Here is a 17,951-nt window from a genome sequence, read left to right on the forward strand (position 1 = left end):
TCATCCTTCCTACTTGCCCTCTCCACTGGAACCCCCTACCCATCCCAATCAAACCCAGTCTAACTGCTGATATCTTCAAATCTCTGCTGAAACATTACTCTTAATCCTCCCTACCTGACCCACCACTCCGTCTATTGATGCTTAAAATGTAGTGTCATACATTTATACAATACTCCTCTTTAGTCTGAAGCACCACCCCTTGCTACTTTTGTAACTCACCTGTTTTTTTATCCCTGGTTTATGTCCCATTCTTTATCTCTACACCCTCACAAACTTTCTCACCACTTGTTCTCCTCTTTGTGGGATTGTTAAGGCACCCTTCTCTGGAATTACCCTCCCCTGCCCCCCGCCCCCCATCTGTAAATGCGTTACTGTAGGTCATTGCACAGCATAACTGATGTCACTGTCCTTCCAATAAATACAAACTACTAACAAAAATACCATAGTTCTCCAAACGGAGGCAGATATGTCATAAAAGGTTGCGGAAATTGGGTTGTGTTTCCAGGGTAACATTTGAAGAATTGTAAGGTAGTGCGCAATGCATGTCAAGACATCTTTACAGTATCATGAACACTGACATGCTGTTACTTAATTTCTGGGCCCTGCTGTAGAGACCATTGCTCTTCAGTGTTTCAACATAATAGGACTCAATTAGTAGTCTTATGTACCATCATATAGTCTTTCCTTTAAAATCGCCTATGAGACAACAAGGAAGATCAGATATCCAACCTGTTCTATGTACCCCTGCAGTGACAGAGTTAAAGACATGTCTGGGAACCACCATCATATTTATAAGATACAAGCAGTTCACAACATAGCTTGGTTAATCCTAAAATCACTACGAAATGTATCTAGGCTGTACCTCAAAACCATTGCAAACAGCCCTTTAATACTGTTAAAAAGAAGCAGCATATGGGCATTGGGACCTTTGCGCAGCTCCCCACATCGGTGTGTTCAACTAATGGCTACACAATGCCATTAGCTAAGAACCCAAACTCCTCTTGCACATGCCACGGGGGAAAGCAAACCCTTCTTTCACTTCTTGAACACCTAGTTTTAAAAAAGAATAGTAGCATTAGTGGTCAACACCCATGATAAGAAGGACAGCAATGCCTTTTTTAGGGACATCTATTTTGATAGGTCATTTTTAATAGAAGCAAAAAATATGTATTTTAAAAACACCACAAGGAAACTGCCGAGTGCACAGAATAGTAGAGACATAAATTACAATGGCCCCTTGGGTGGCCTTGGAGATCTTTCCGAGAAACGTACAGAGTCTAGTAAATATCAGAAGTGAAGCTTGCATGATTGGGAGGGAGACATCTTGATGCGGCTGACCACCCACCAGCAACACAGTCCTGGGCCCGCCATGTTCCTTGGGTTGGATTAGCGGAGTCCTGTCTCAGGATGGGCAGAAACATCTGCAGAACAATGGAGTGTGACTTTTAATCTCCAATCCTGGTACCAGCCTGGTCAGAATGAGCGTGCCACCTTGCACAATAGCGATTCCTGCCATAGTCTCCATGGTTTTCAGTCTTCACGTGCACCCTTCTAGACAATTTTGACACACAATGTATCAAGTGCAGGAGGCCCTCCTTCTTGTTAACCCCCTATTCCTCGCCACCACTAATACTTGGGTCACCCACGACACGGCAGATGTTTTCCTGGAAATGGGACACGCGCTGGCAGTGGTTTTCTCTAAATATTTTATTTTGGAATATGGTTTCACACTAGAGGATCAATGTGCCTACCTGGTGCAGCTCTGAATCTGCGGAACCAAGTGGTCAGCATTAGAAGGCATGTATCAAACATGTGGAGGCATGGGTATATACGTGGTATTTATTTAATACATGATGGCTTCACATGGAACGTATTAGGTATATGATTTAATCGCATGATGTCTAATACACATGTGACTGCATCACTTTATAGGAACACAGAAAGATGACCCGTAATCTAGCGACTTCGATATGCAGATAAGAACACACCACACGGGGCAAGACACAGCCGGCCACTGTATGATGTACAAGAGGGAGCCACAGCAAAGTTCGCTCTCATCTCTTCCAGCCCAAAGCAAGCAAAGGTCCAAGATGGCTTCGCCCGGGTGCAATTAGGAACCTTCAAAACACAACTATGAACCAACGCTAAATCACTCATATTTATCATCAAGTGTGGTTGGTCAATAACTGCCTGTGTGGACAAGAAAGCCAGGGATGATTTCAGTTCTCATTGCTACACATCCTTCAACCGTAGCTGCCCATTGCGTATGTGAGAACCACCGTCCGAGCTCTAGTCCACTTTTACCTGGACGGCAACATCCTCGTTGCAAGGGTCACCGTTATCATTTGGCCTCATGCCAAAGAATGTAATACACAGAGCCACTAAGCTAATCAAAGACTAAAGAATTATACACTCACATGTTGCCCACCCTGATGGGTCAACACTGGCAAAGCTTCCTCCACCACATCACCTTCAAAGCAGCAGGCATTACATGCAAAGCACTAACTTTAATATCACCAACCTACCTGGCAGAAAAACTCATTATATGAGAAGGGCAACACAATGCCAGGAGTCATGACATAGGCAGAGGTGAAAAACAGAAGACAAACCTGCCCAACCATCCACCTGGGAGTGCCAGTATCTGAGAAGAGCAACACAATGCCAGAAATCCTGACATAGGCATAGGTGAAAGCCAGAAGACAAACCTGCTCAACCATCCACCTGGGAGTGCCAGTATCTGAGAAGGGCAACACAATGCCATAAGTGATGACATAGGCAGAGGTGAAAAACAGAAGACAAACATACCAACCATCCACGGGGGGTGTCAGTATCTGAGAAGGGCAACACAATACCAGAAATCCTGACATAGGCATAGGTGAAAGCCAGAAGACAAACCTGCTCAACCATCCATCTGGGAGTGCCAGTATCTGAGAAGGGCAACACAATGCCATAAGTGATGACATAGGCAGAGGTGAAAGCCAGAAGACAAACCTGCTCAACCATCCACCTCGGAGTGCCAGTATCTGAGAAGGGCAACACAATGCCATAAGTGATGACATATGCAGAGGTGAAAGCCAGAAGAAAAACCTGCTCAACCATCCACCTGGGAGTGCCAGTATCTGAGAAGGGCAACACAATGCCATAAGTGATGACATAGGCAGAGGTGAAAGCCAGAAGACAAACCTGCTCAACCATCCACCTGGGAGTGCCAGTATCTGAGAAGGGCAACACAATGCCAGGAGTCATGACATAGGCAGAGGTGAAAAACAGAAGACAAACATACCAACCATCCACGGGGGGTGTCAGTATCTGAGAAGGGCAACACAATACCAGAAATCCTGACATAGGCAGAGGTGAAAGCCAGAAGACAAACCTGCTCAACCATCCACCTGGGAGTGCCAGTATCTGAGAAGGGCAACACAATGCCATAAGTGATGACATAGGCATAGGTGAAAGACAGAAGACAAACCCGCTCAACCATCCACCTGGGAGTGCCAGTATCTGAGAAGGGCAACACAATGCCATAAGTGATGACATAGGCAGAGGTGAAAAACAGAAGACAAAAATTCCCCAACCATCCAAAAGAGAGACTCACTAAAGGAGAAGGGGAACACAATGCCAGGGATCATGAAATAGGCAGAGGTGAAAAACAGAAGACAAACCTGCCCAACCATCCACCAGGGAGTGCCAGTATCTGAGAAGGGCAACACAATGCCAGAAGTCATGACATAGGCAGAGGTGAAAGCCAGAAGCCAAACCTTCCCCTGCCATCCACAAGAGAGACTCACTAAAGGAGAAGGGCAACACAATGCCAGATGTCATGACATAGGCAGAGGTGAAAGCCAGAAGCCAAATCTTCCCCTGCCATCCGCAAGAGAGACTCACTAAAGGAGAAGGGCAACACAATGCCAGATGTCATGACATAGGCAGAGGTGAAAGCCAGAAGCCAAATCTTCCCCTGCCATCCGCAAGAGTGACTCACTAAAGGAGAAGGGCAACACAATGCCAGATGTCATGACATAGGCAGAGGTGAAAGCCAGAAGCCAAACCTTCCCCTGCCATCCGCAAGAGAGACTCACTAAAGGAGAAGGGCAACACAATGCCAGATGTCATGACATAGGCAGAGGTGAAAGTCAGAAGCCAAACCTTCCACTGCCATCCGCAAGAGAGACTCACTAAAGGAGAAGGGCAACACAATGCCATATGTCATGACATAGGCAGAGGTGAAAGCCAGAAGCCAAACCTTCTCCTGCCATCCGCAAGAGAGACTCACTAAAGGAGAAGGGCACCACAATGCCAGATGTCATGACATAGGCAAAGGTGAAAGCCAGAAGCCAAACCTTTCCATGCCATCCACAAGAGAGACTCACTAAAGGAGAAGGGCAACACAATGGCAGATGTAATGACATAGGCAGAGGTGAAAGTCAGAAGCCAAACATTCTCCTGCCATCCGCAAGAGAGACTCACTAAAGGAGAAGGGCACCACAATGCCAGATGTCATGACATAGGCAAAGGTGAAAGACAGAAGCCAAACCTTTCCATGCCATCCACAAGAGAGACTCACTAAAGGAGAAGGGCAACACAATGCCAGAAGCCATGACATAGGCAGTGGTCGAAAGCCAGAAGACAAACCTTCTCCTGCCATCCGCAAGAGAGACTCACTAAAGGAGAAGGGCACCACAATGCCAGATGTCATGACATAGGCAAAGGTGAAAGACAGAAGCCAAACCTTTCCATGCCATCCGCAAGAGAGACTCTAAAGGAGAAGGGCAACATAATGCCAGAAGCCATGACATAGGCAGTGGTCGAAAGCCAGAAGACAAACCTTCCCCGCCTCTGCATGTGGACCATTACCCTCCCGCACGTGAGACATGTTCCCTCACTTCTGCAATTCCAAAAATAACTGAAGACTCACCAAGGAGCATGTTATAAACCACAGATAAACCTCAAACCAACACGCACTCCTCCCCTAGTAAACGTTCCTGCTCTTACCTCTTCCCTCTTAAAATTGTATTGTTACCTAGTGCAAATCACTTATAATCCTTATCCTTGGCCAGCACTTCATTACGCACTAGCTAGATTTGTGCTTAACAAAATAAAAATCCAGCCATTCATGACACACAGTGCAAGATAGAGCAAACCCTGACAGGGCATGACAGCTGCAACAGGTAAGACAAAAGCCAACTGCTTCGAAAAGGGCAAGAGAAGAAAACAGCCACAAGAGATGACGTGAGACAGCCAATAATGACAGAGAAGGCAATGGACAACCGACTATCACCCAGAACAAGAGACAATCAGAGATGACAGAGAGGAAGATCGACTGCAGGCCTAATCAGAGGTCAACAACGTCAAAGGGCAAGACATGTCCAGCCGCTGCAGAATCGCCATGATACAGGTCAAGAGAAAGCCAGATCAGACACACATAGCCTGCTACAGTGGCATATGCAATAGCTAGCCAAACACACAGCCACGATACAGAGAGCTAGAATCCACGAGCGGAAACTGGGTCCTGATAGAGGCGGAAAGCAAGCGTAAGAGGTGGACAGACAGGTCCTGAGCGAGACAGAGCCTGGAATAATCGCAGAGAGAAGGTCATGCGATCACATGACTGCGCTGTTGGAGATCATGGTTGAGGTTATTCACAGTTTATGAAACATATATTCCATCAGATAATCCAGTGAGCACACCCATGGGTACAATACATAAATCAGGAGAATGATTCCAATAAGAGCCCTTAATCTGTAACCTGCATATCACATCCTGTTAAATTGCACTGTATCGAATTCTAATATCTATCAAGCATGATCCCATAATTTTGTCACAAGAAAGCCCATCTCTCCGGGATGGGGTCTAAGAGTAATAACTTCCAAAGATTTAGGGGTCTGACACTCGGGGACAGGGGAGTAAGAAATCATGGGCAAGACCAGAGCAAGGAATATGGCGGGGCCGTATAAAACCTAGGGGGCCCTTCCATCCAGAATTAATGGTTGTTGAACAACTTTAATGGTAGCCTCAGACCCAAATACCCAGACATAAGAGGAGTTCAAACAAAGTAAAATGGAAGTCCGAACACCCAGGGACTAGGAGGGCTGATGCCTAAGGACGGCTTGACCTGAAACCCACTTAGAGATGGGCTCCCACCCAACACCAGAGAGTAAGGGGGCTTCAAACCAAACAATAGGAAGAATGTGATTCTCAAGGAACGGGTGTTCTTTCTCTAGAGACAAAGAAGACATCTTCTACCCAGTAGCAAGTGGCACAAACAAGTGGTCTGTTACAGTACAACAGATGTTGCAGATCACGTGTTCAGACCCCCAACCCCTGCAACCCCTGCAACACTGCCCTTGAAGAACTATCCTTGAGGAAAAGTCACCCCCGAGCAGTTAATTTCCTCTCCCATCCCACGACATTCCTCAACTCCAAAGAGGCCTGGAAAAAGGACAATCCTTGCGCTTTGTAAATTAGAATAACCCAGAGAGTCAGGCCTAGACAAGGCTCTTGCTCTCAGAGTTAAATAGGCCTCATACTTAGGGATAACCTTACAACCTAGCAAACACAATCAAAGTGGCATGTACCATCCAAGGGACAAAGAGGGTGGCCTTTCAACCAGAAACAGAAAGAATGAGCTTACTCCCAATGCTAAGGCTTTCAGAATACTCTTCTAGATAGAGCCATTTCTCTTGCATCCAGAGGGGGGCGCGGGGTCCTGCGCATAGAGGGGTTAAGGCTAATGCACCCAGAGTGGGGATGAGAATTTGTGACTATCCTAGTTGCTCTTTGGGATGTTTTTGCTCTTCAGCTCTGCTAGCTTGCTGGTCAGGAAACCCCATTTGAAGGGGGTCTCAGCCGGCTCCTGGATATCGTTGCCATTGCTCGAGTAAGGGTCATCGTTGGAGGGCTCCTCCGGGACGGTGCTGTTCTCTGTCATGTGATCGCTGAACTCAGACTGAGCCTCATTCCTGTTGACTGATGTTTGCTGCCACTTGGTGGCAAAGACGTCCCACAATCCAAACTTCTTCTCCTTGGGTGCATCTTCGGGTTTCGGAGCGAGCGGGCTGAAAACAATGGAGACAATGAGTTTAGGACTGGATAAGGAATTGTTGACGCTGTGATGCAGGCTTGCAAGTCATAAGGGACAGGCAGAAGGGCAAAGCAAGGGTTGGTTCATCAGAAGAGAGACTGAGATGCAGGAAAAGAAAAGCATGGTCTGGAGCAGGGGGAGTGTGGGATGAGGCACAAGGAAATGCCTAGCGAGGGGTGGAGCGCTAAAAAGTGGAGAAATGCGATGAGATTTGCACGTCCATAATTCTTTGTCAAGAACTCTCCAGTTTGCACAATCAATCCTGCCAGTGCGACAAGCGCCCGGTGGGACAGGCAGGAGAAGGTACCCCGTCCGACCACGTACCTGTAATCTGACTAGTTAATGGCAGTGGTTCTGATTAAATCACCACTGACTTGTGATTGCGGGTCCCACCTACCAAGTATCACCAAAAGACAGCAAATCCCAAAGCATCCAAAAACAGGATCATGTCCCCAGAATCATGTTACGATAGTGCCACTGCTCGGTCATAATACAAGCATGTCAATGAACCCCAGAAGGTGCACCTGGCAGATGAGGATTCAGAGACCCCTTTTTTTCTGAAATGTGGACCAATTAAAGAACTCCAACAGTTATGTCCTATTGTCCTGCACGTGTCCAACCTCCCACTCCCCCCCAGCACTTCTCCCCTCCCCGTTCCCCTGCACTTGCGCGATCTGAATGTCACTAGGCCTCGTAAGATCGTTGTTTTTTTGTCCTCCCTCTGTTCCCCCCCTTGCCTTGTCGCACCTTGAAACACTTGTGTACAGGCGCGTTATAAATGCCATATCATATCATATCATGCATTTTACTGACTAACAACACTGCAACCATTTTCACCCACCACAGAAATGTAGGGATCCCATAGATTGTGGCATACAGTTAACGAGGGTGGGTTGGCTGTGTTCTTTAAATATGTACTTGTCGGCATTCTGAATATAGGCAGGTAACATAGTGATGTGCTGGAGTTGTCATTTGCTGTTTTTTATGACTGCTGGGTGAGAGTGGTTTAGTGAAAAAGGATAATTTAAATTCCCTAGTTGGAAAGGTCCACTCTCACTAAACTTCACCTAATTAATCATGGGGTGTCAATTTATCAGGTGGTAGGGCTTCCACGCGGATGGAAGAAGTTGATTAACTGTTTACCTGTTCCACAGAACTGCTGGAATCCGAGAAACTGAAGGCCAGTCTCCTGCAAGCCCAAAGCCATCTTCTGCCCTCGCCCTTCCTACTTGGGGAGGTGGAGTTACGCTAGCCACTCCCGTGTTGAGCGCCGGATTGAGAAGAGAATTCACGGGAACAACAAATATCTCAACCTTTCACACGATAATGAATCCCACCCATCTCCCCCTCTGCACTCATGGGAGCCATAACTTGCTGTGAACTGTTACGTATGTACTCAGCGGAAATGGTCCATGAGGATAGTGTTAGGGATCGGGTGCCCCATCGCCCACCACGCTAAACCAGAGGAACATAGTCCCCAGACCGAGATTCATGCCAAAGCCTTCTTGAATTGGCAACCGTGCCCCTCTGACAATTTGCCAAAGAGAATTTCACTGCCTTTACTAGTCCAGCGTGGCGTTAGAGGGAACAGAGACAAGGAGAGACATTCAGGGGACACCTTGGAGGAAATCGGTTATGACTGTAGCCAATAGCAGCGGTCAATGGACAGAGGCAAGGCTGCTCCAGCCCACCTCAGAGGAATGAGTCATCATTGGGGGACATAGGCTGGGGAGCATTTCCGGATTCTCTCCACCTATCTTCTGTCATAAAAAAATACCCTGAAACCACCTCAATGAAAGGTCCTGGATAGCCTAAATATTATTTTTTAGGGTACCTCTGGCTATAAAAAAAGACTGTATTCCACAGGCAAATTGAGGGATGGTTATATCCAGGGGAGTCTTTCTTCCTCTTCAACTTGCCATTGAATTTAGCTTGGAAGATCAGCCATTTAGTTTAGTTTTAGTGTGTCCTGTAAACAGCATGTTACGCCCTGAAACAGCATCGTGCCGTTATGCTAGGCTAGCAGACTGATGTTGTATGTTGACACCTTGGAAGATGTGGGTTTTTAGTTGTTTCCTCTGTCTTTGATGATTTAGCTCTTGTCTAAGAGGGTTCTACACGGTTAAAGCGACCTTCCTCAGGCCGTGGTAGGTTTGGTTGACTCATTTTCACTGGCCTTGGTTGATCCCCTTTTTTGTGTTATGGGGTCCCCATGCCCTGTCTCTGAAATTGCCCCTCCCACCCTCTTGCACGCCTAACCCCATATATATCTATATGTATGTGCTTGTGTGTGTGTGTATGTGTGTGTGTTTGGCTGACTCGCTCAAAATGAGTCGACCAAATCTACCACGATCTACGGAAGGTCATTTTAACCACTGCACACTGTGGAATGAGGGCAGAGAAGTCCGCAGAAGGGAAGCTAGGGATGAAAAGGCATGTTTGCTTGGACATTAAAGCGAGATTTAGGAATAACAAATGCAAGATTTGGCGACTGAGAGATCTGGCAGGTATGTACCTGATTATTTTGGTGTAAATGAAAGAGGTACCTTGGAGGTGGAGATTAGTAGCTAATGCAGTTGCTCAGTCGCTGGTGAGGTGTGAGAGAGTTGTGCTAGTTGTATCAATGTTCTGGCTAATACGTTTGGTTCTCTGCATCTTTTGAATTTGGAATTTCAGAAGACCTAAGTATGCCGAATTACAACAGTCCAGTCTAGATAATTCAGAAGCATTCACTAGTTGAACCCGATGACTGAAGCAATGCTATCCTTTGTTTGCTTGTTTCCAGAAACGAGGATCCACCACATCCGGTGTCTCCGATTTGGGTAGAGGTTCCGACAATGAAGGGAAGGATTGTGCCATGCTTCTGAATAACTCCTGCGTCCTCAGATGGGGCCAAGGAGCCTGGTGGCTCTACCCCAGTTGGCGCCTACCACAGCAAGGCACTGAGGGTCGCCTCACTTACCTGAGATCCCGCTCTGCCACTGCCACTGTCCTCAAAGAAGTGGTCCTCTCTGGCCCCTTGTCAGCGCAGCAGGACACCCAGATCCCGATGGAGCAATGTTGCTGGGTGCCGCCATGTTGTTGCCTGGACACCGACCTCGCCAAGTCTTTGCTGGTCCCGGCGCGAGTATGCATACACTCGAAACGTCGGACAAACAACTTTGTTTCCGCATGCATGAAAGCAGGAAGTGACAGGAACCTGGTATGTCTCTAGTTGTTTGTTGTCTCGCTTTGTCCCTTTGTCACTCCTGTCTGGGTGTTTCTGCTCCTGGCTCTTTGCTGCCTTGCTTTCTGGCCCTTATCTTCTGTTCCTTGATCTTGCTAGCTTTTCTCCACTTGTGGCTGCCTGAGGGGTACCCCACTGGCTCTGCTTCACGTTAATCTGGGATACCCTTTTGTGCTGCATGGGGAGCACTCCTACTGCCTACCTCCGAGCGGTTAGATTCTCAGTAGGTGGATGTAGGGTGGTGCTCCATCACACGTTTCCTGCCCAGCGAACATCTGAATCAGGAGTGTGCCAGTGCTCCATTTTACTTGATATAGGGATCTGGTTCTGTCATACCCATGAAAGTGCAGGTTCACTCAAAGTCGCCAGGGACCCTGAAACACCTCTGCAGCAACGTTTTAATTGCTTTTCATGCACCCCACCACTGAGGGAAGGGATGAGGGATGACCCACTGGGGACTCAGGAGTCCTTTTACTTTGTTTTATTTTATTTATTTGCACTTTTAAAGCGCTCACACTACCCGGGGGCATCGAGGCGCTGTTACAGAATTTTTTTTTTTTTTTTTTTGTGTTAGTTGCATATTTATAACGCACTTAAATACCCAGAGGTTTCTAAGCGCGGACCTCGGGATCGAACCAGTGTTGCTTCGTGTCATTTTACGTTGCCACTGAGCTATCCTCCTTTGGAGTAACAGCAGACAAGGACTGCCTTCAGATATTAGCTTTGTCATAATGTGAATCACTGACAGGGGCACTGTAACTTAAGTGAACTTGAGTGAACGGAGGATAGCACAGGGGCAACGTGCTGGTCTTGGAAGCAAGACCACGCAGAGCAACAGAGGTTCGAATCCCGGATCTATGCTTAGAAAACCAACTGAGGTATTAAGTGCGTTATAAAAAAAACAATAGATGATATACAACGGGCCTCATTACGACCCGGGCGGTAAGGGATTACCAGTACCGGTAAGGGCACTGGTGCCAGTAATCCCATACCGCCCAATTACCAGGTCCCTTTGCAGGTCCCTACCTTAACGGCTGGTTTTACCTACCTACCTTACCTTGGAGGTAATTACTGTACCGCAATTCGCGGTGCCGTAATACCGCCTTCCCCATTCCCATTGAGCCCTATGGGGGCAAGAATGGGAATGGGGAAGGGCCAATGGTGAATGGGGAATTACCACCCCGCCAACCTTGGAATGGGGCGGTAATTCCGCCATTCACCATGGCGGAATCCGGCATCAACCATGGCGCTAATAGCGCCATGGTTAACGCCTGGGTCGTAATGAGGCCCAACCTCTTTTAGAAGAAGGTGAAGTATTGCAGCACCTAAACTGCATGCAATCAACAAACCTATTGTTACGATCTATCTGGTCCCATTCTTCCCTACATCTCGGGAGGATAGCTCAGCGGGAACGTGTTCACCTTGGAAGCGAGACGACACAGAGCAACACAGGTTCGATCCCCGGGTCCGTGCTTAGAAACCTTTGGGTATTGAGCACGTTATAAATAACCTATCATATCAAATCAGGACTCTTTATAATGAAAGACTGCACCTGCGCCACCTGTGACACAGGCTTCCACACCTCATTGGAACCAGAACCCTGCCACTCATGTTTGTGCACAAGGTAAAGCGAGATCCACAAGGGAACTGCTACATTCTACTGATCTCTCTTTGAGCATTGCAAGGGTATGGCACCAAAATAACAATCAGACTGAAGTTCAACACCTTTATCTTTGCCAAAAAAACAAGCCAGGGTCCAAAAAAACCTAAAGGGCTAGAGGGCTCCAGCTATAGCTAAAGAGGGAATGATGCTCAAAGGTGACAGGATGAGGATCAGATTTTTGAAAGGACATCTCTTTCGGGACCACTAGTCTGAGTCTGGATTGTCCTACTGTAAGGGTGTCAAAGACGGAAGCTGACACAAGGGTGGCATGATTGTGGTTACAGACTTTTACTATTGGGAATATTGCCCCACTATCACTATCATCTAAGAGGGTTTCCCTGCCTCAAACAAATACTAAAGGATCTGTCAGGATGTCCGTCAAACTCAAAGTCCACCATCCTGTGTCACAACCTACTTTTATCCCTTACACTACAACTAAAGACTAATATAATCCAACAGAAAGTTTCTTCCCCTGGGGAATGACTGCCTTCTCCTGGTATCTGGTTGGTGTTTAAAAGAATGTTCTCTTGCACAAAGGTTGCCAGGGGGAATGACTTCCTTCCCCTGGCTTGCGGGTGCCACCGTGTATTTGCACAGCTCGACGCGTTAGACCCGGAGAATGACTCCCGTCTCCTGGTACAGTTCACAACAAGACCAGGGGGGAATGGCTCCATTCCCCTGGTGTCTCCTGTTCATGTCCAAGGGGGTTTTCTGTCGTCTCCAGGAGAATAACTCCCTTCTCCTGATTTTTAAAAAGTCCTTTTTCATGTTTTACAACTTGATGTATGTTTTTCTCTCAGCACCAAGAAAGTCCCAAACCTTTCTCTACTGGTCAATGGACTTATCTTTGCCACTGCGCAGAGGAAGTTCTCCTTGGGTTTTCAGATCCTTTGTGTTGGAGTCCCAGACCCTTCACTGTTGGACAGTAGGCCTTTTTCTGCCACTGCAATGTGCAAGTTCTCCTCGAATGCCTGGTTCACTCTTGGTAGGGTTCCCAACCCTTCTCTGGTTGTCATTGGGCGGATGGCTGCACTGTGGTGAGGATGTTCTCCTCTGGTACTTGCTTCATTGTCGCTAGAGTCACAGACCTTTTGCTGGTGGTCAGTGGGCCTATGGCCGCCACTATGATGAGGATGTTCTCCTTGGGTACTTGCTTCAGTGTTGCTAGAGTCCCAGGCCCTTCGCTGGTGGTCAGTGCGTTTATGGCTGCCACTGTGAGGAGGATGTTCTCCTTGGGTACGTGCTTCAGTGTTGCTAAGGTCCCAGACCCTTCTCTGGTGGTCAGTGGGCCTTTCTCTGCTACTGCAAAGGGCACTTTCTCCTTGAATGCCTGGTTCACTCTTGATAGGGTCCCAGACCTTTCGCTGGTGGTCAGTGGGTTTATGGCTGCCCCTGTGATGAGGATGTTCTCCTTGGGTACTTGCTTCAGTGTTGCTAGAGTCCCAGACCCTTCGCTGGTGGTCAGTGGGTTTATGGCTGCCACTGTGATGAGGATGTTCTCCTTGGATGCGTGCTTCAGTGTTGCTAGGGTCCCAGACACTTCTTTGGTGGTCAGTGGGCTTATGACTGCCACTGCGATGAGGACGTTGTCCTTGAATGCTTGCTTTACTCTTCCAATGTCCATTAGCTGCCTCGTTGATACTGGCATGAGGAAGATCCTTCCTGATGTACTCTACACAGCTCTTTTCTCCAATAGCCCTATAGCTGCCACTTGGGTGAGGACCATCCCGTTGTGTCCCTCTCTCTGCCTCCTCTGTATCCCTACCAGTTGTCCCATGCCTCCCTTTATCTTCTTGTAGGATGCAGCATGTCACCGGTCCTTCCTGGGATGGGGTTCATTGTCAGCGACTTCATCTGCTCTCCCCGTCTGCTTTGACGGTCCCATTGCACTTTCATGGTCCTCCGCTCCTTACAGTCTTGGCCTCACTCTGGGACCCGATGGTCCACCTTGTTGTGATCTCGCTGCTTGTTTCCTCCCCAGTTGGGCCTGCTCCTACCAGACCCAGAACGGACTCTCGCAGCCTGCCACTGGCATCCTTGCATAGCCTATCTTCCAGCCCTTAGTCAGAGTTCAAAACTTCCGAGCTGCAGCGGGCTCCTGGCTTCCCCGCATTTTGTTTCCCCTTAGTCCCTCTTCTCTTTCCTTTTTATCTTCAGTGCTACACCCCGACGCAGCGTCAACACCTGCAGAAAATGTCTCTGTGGTGCTCCTCATGTCTCTGGTGAGCCACCTCGTGGCAGTACTTAAGAGTTGATTACTCTACATGGTTGTTGTGTTCTTTCTCGTCTCAGTATATTCTGCAATATCCCATGTGCTACAGAAATACATGGGCTTACTGTCAATTAAATGGCTAGGTGTGGAAGAGGGGGCTAGAGAATGTTGGGGAGTGATGTGGCTCAACGGGCTGTAATGTAGGTGGTAGTCCTTGTCCCCAGAGAGGAAGTCCCGCTCAATGAGGTCCTCCCGCATTAATCCACACCTAGGCAGACTATCGGCCTCTCCTCCCTAGAATCATAGGAAAGGGTTCCCACCTGGGGAGAAGTGACAATACTTTGTGAACCATCACTACTCTAAGGCACACAGTATGCATGCTTCTTGACCTATCAGTCTCAGGGATATAGTGGCCAGCATGCTTCAGCCGGGATTCTCCATCCACGGCTTGTGCCCTCCCCAGGCTCTGGCTTTCACCTTACGTTCTCTGGACTCTACCAGGGGGGTGAGATAAAACCCTCAGTAGGCTGGTGCTAATCTCCCTTTGGCTTCAGGATTCTTCAGCAGTTGAATCAACACCCTCAGCAGGCTTAAGAGTATTTCTTCTATTTTTTGCTTGCATCACCACCCTCCTCCTGGAACGCTGTCGTGGTTGTGCCATTCCCTACCGCCAGTGTGGCTCTTTCATAGGGGTTATGTTTATTGGGAATATTCAGTAATCCTCAGTATTGGTTCCTCTGCTCTTTCATTTTCCCTTCACTCTTTGGATTGGCCCTACCCCAGGTCCCCCACCTTTCGCTCTGGTGCTTCTCCTCCTGTTTAGGAACCCCAGATCTGAACTGCTCCTCATCGTTCTCTGTCCTATTCCGATTGGCTGGCTAGCTATCCTTCATGGTGGAAAGCGAGGGGTTTGAAACACTAGTCTGTAATTTTGAGATCATGTGTAAGGGGCTTCAGTGCTCTGCAACTCCGCACAGCACCACTATGCTCTCCATCTGTCCCTGTAACATTTCGGGGCACTTGCAGCTGTGGAAGGGATGTCTGGGGCATGAGTCTTTATGTGCATATATCTCCAGTGAGTTGGAGGCACTCTGCACCCACTCGCAGATGGAAGTGAAATCAAAGCCACCCTGATGTTACTACGGAGAAGAGGGAGGAATGCTGATAACAAGAATACAATGTCCTTGTCTGTGTGTCTGTATTGCAGAAGATTCCTTCATGTACCACCTCTGTTTAGCCGTACAAGGTACTCGTAGGCATCCCTTTATATATTTACTACATGCTTTTTACTAGATGTACTAGACTGAAAAAAGTTTATTTTACATTTCTAAATAGAATCCTACTTGACTTTGATACATTTATCTAATTTAATGTATACAATTTGTTACCCCTGACAAGGGGTAGAGTGGAAAGGAAAAAACACAGGACACAGGTGGACTGGAACTGCACTCTACGTTATTCTCCATACAACTGAAAAGACCCCGTGGCTTTCTCCCCCACCTCCTCTAGCCCACGTGATTCCCTCCCATGTGGGTCCGTCTTAAAGGCACGGTGTTCTTTCCAAAGTAACATAACCCCTGAAATTTTCTTTGGTCAGTCTCGGCATTCTTCTAGCATTCGCTTGGCCTCTTGGTCATCCTATGGGGGCAACCACTGCCACTGCTGGAAGTCTCTCCTTGGGATTCTCACGACTGACCTTGTGAACCTTCTTTATTTGGGGGTGGAGGCCTCCATGGTTCGTCCAATGGCCCATCTCTTTCCACCTTGTATTCTGCTACCTCGCTGGTGCCTTCACCGCCTCTGATCGATCGCTTGTAATGTGAGGCGTTTCTCGTCAAATCTTGGTCCTCGTTTCCCGCTTTTATCATGGACCCTTTTATTGCTGTGACATTAAGTGGGTGTGGTCTGTATAGGGGTCTGTTTTCCTTTGCCCCTGTTGTCTCACGCAGACCTTGTCTCCTACTACCAGTTCTTTTGAACTGGCCCCTCTCCTGCGCTCGGCTTTTTCCTTATCTTGTTGCTACCTTGCAGTGTCCCTTCTTATTATCTCAGTGTCCATGTCTCCTCGATTGGTCGGCGTGTTGATAAGCCTGGAGTTTACTTGATAGTCCATCATGATTTCAGATGGGGCTTTCCAGTGGCCTCATGGGGCGTGTTTCTGTAGTCTCTTAGCATGCTGCAGAGCGCTTGGTGAGAGGATGTGTGCTCGCTGAATGGTCCTTTGGATGGAGGACATACATCTTTCAGCTATCCCATTTGCTTGGGGCCATCTGGGCGTTATCTCTTGGTGATCAATCCCCATATGTCAGGCATACGTTGCCAAATCATGGCTGTTAAATGGGGGTCTGTTGTCTGAGTTAATGGTCTTTGGGATCCCCCATTCACTGAGCACATCGTTGATGATTGCAGCTACTTGGGGAAATGCTGTTGATGATGCTTTTTTCACTCGGGCGGGAGGATAGCTCTGTGGCAATGCGTGGGTCTTGGAAGCAAGACCACTCTGAGCAAACACAGGTTCAAATCCAGGACACACGCTTGGAAAATAAATAAATAAATAAAATGAGCACGTTATAAATAACCTGCCCTTCCACAAGGAAACTAGCGCCTAGATACCTACGGGTTATGTGCGCTGCAAATAAATGCAAAAACAGCTATGGGAAATCATGCAAATTCGTTAATGAAGACCAGCAGGTATTGTCCAGTGTCCAATGGTCCATAGAAGTCAACTGAGACTCTGTCCCATGGTCTTTCTGGAATCTGTGTTTAGCAGGAATAGGGAATCAGCTTGAGCGGTGCATTGGCATGTAGGGCACTGTCGTACCATGTCCTCCACCAGTGTGCCCATATACTGGAACCATATGTGCTGTCTTAGTTGTTTCTTTGTGTTCTCGGTGCCCCTGCAGCCTTCATGTGCAGTGTGTCTTATTGACTGTCTCAACGCAAGTATCCCCTGAGTAGGATTGTGTCATCCATCACGGCCAGTTCTTTGTAAATCTTTGCCAACCCGGTCCACCTCTGTCTGGTTCGCATCTGGGTGTGCCGCAAACTGCCTGCAGTAGTTCCTCCATTTGTACCTGTTCGTGAGTTGGATGGCCAGAGCTATGGATGGGTTGTTCGCTGATTCCTGGGCCTCCGTGTCTAGTGTAAGTGCGGGCGGTAGTGTGTTGGCAGTGACAAAATTGATGTATTCTAGATTCCAACCTTGGAGGACACAGTAATTCCTCATTCAAGGAACCCGGACCCGGTACATCCCCATTCCTATTCGAGCCCCCATAGGGCTCAATGGGATTGAGGCACATGCTAATAACGGGCTTGTTAATAACGGGCCCGTTGTTAGCATGCTGGGCTGCTTGCGGGACCCGCTAAGGCCGCCTGGTAATACCACCTGCGAGCAGACCTCGTAATAGAGCGGTAAGGGGTTAGCGGCTCCGGCACCTTTACCGGCACCGTTAACCCCTTACCGCCCTCCTTGTAATGAGGCCCATAGTCTTGTAGGAGGTTGCCCCACCTTTAAATCCTGGGTGGCATCTTGGTGTGAGGGTTGCCAAACAGTAAGAGCAGTGTTTGATGGTCGGTGAAAAGCGTGAAAGTCTTGCCAATGTCAAAATTGTGAAAATGTGTACATGCCCAGACCATGGCTAGGCTCTCCTTCTCGGCCTGAAAATATGCTTGTTATGTAGGGGAGAGGTCCCTGCTAGCATACACCATGATGTGTTTGGGGAGAGTGTCTTTATCTTATGCCTGTGCTCATAGGGTGCCCAGTCTGACA

The 17,951-nt window shown here is 48.0% G+C and overlaps 1 protein-coding gene across 1 annotated transcript in view; it reads right to left on the reverse strand.

Moving 5' to 3' along the window:
* Positions 1–1,129: 1,129 nt before the first annotated feature.
* Positions 1,130–17,951, reverse strand: part of C11H1orf232 (chromosome 11 C1orf232 homolog) — a 116,376-nt gene continuing 99,554 nt past the window's right edge. The window contains exon 4 of the mRNA XM_069622807.1: positions 1,130–7,055. Coding sequence (XP_069478908.1) covers positions 6,767–7,055 — 289 coding nt within the window. The 3' untranslated portion in view covers positions 1,130–6,766. The remainder of the gene's footprint in view (positions 7,056–17,951) is intronic.

The sequence above is a fragment of the Ambystoma mexicanum genome, chromosome 11, assembly GCF_040938575.1.
Source record: "Ambystoma mexicanum isolate Mex_15411 chromosome 11, UKY_AmexF1_1, whole genome shotgun sequence".
NCBI classification, from domain to species: Eukaryota; Metazoa; Chordata; class Amphibia; order Caudata; family Ambystomatidae; genus Ambystoma; species Ambystoma mexicanum.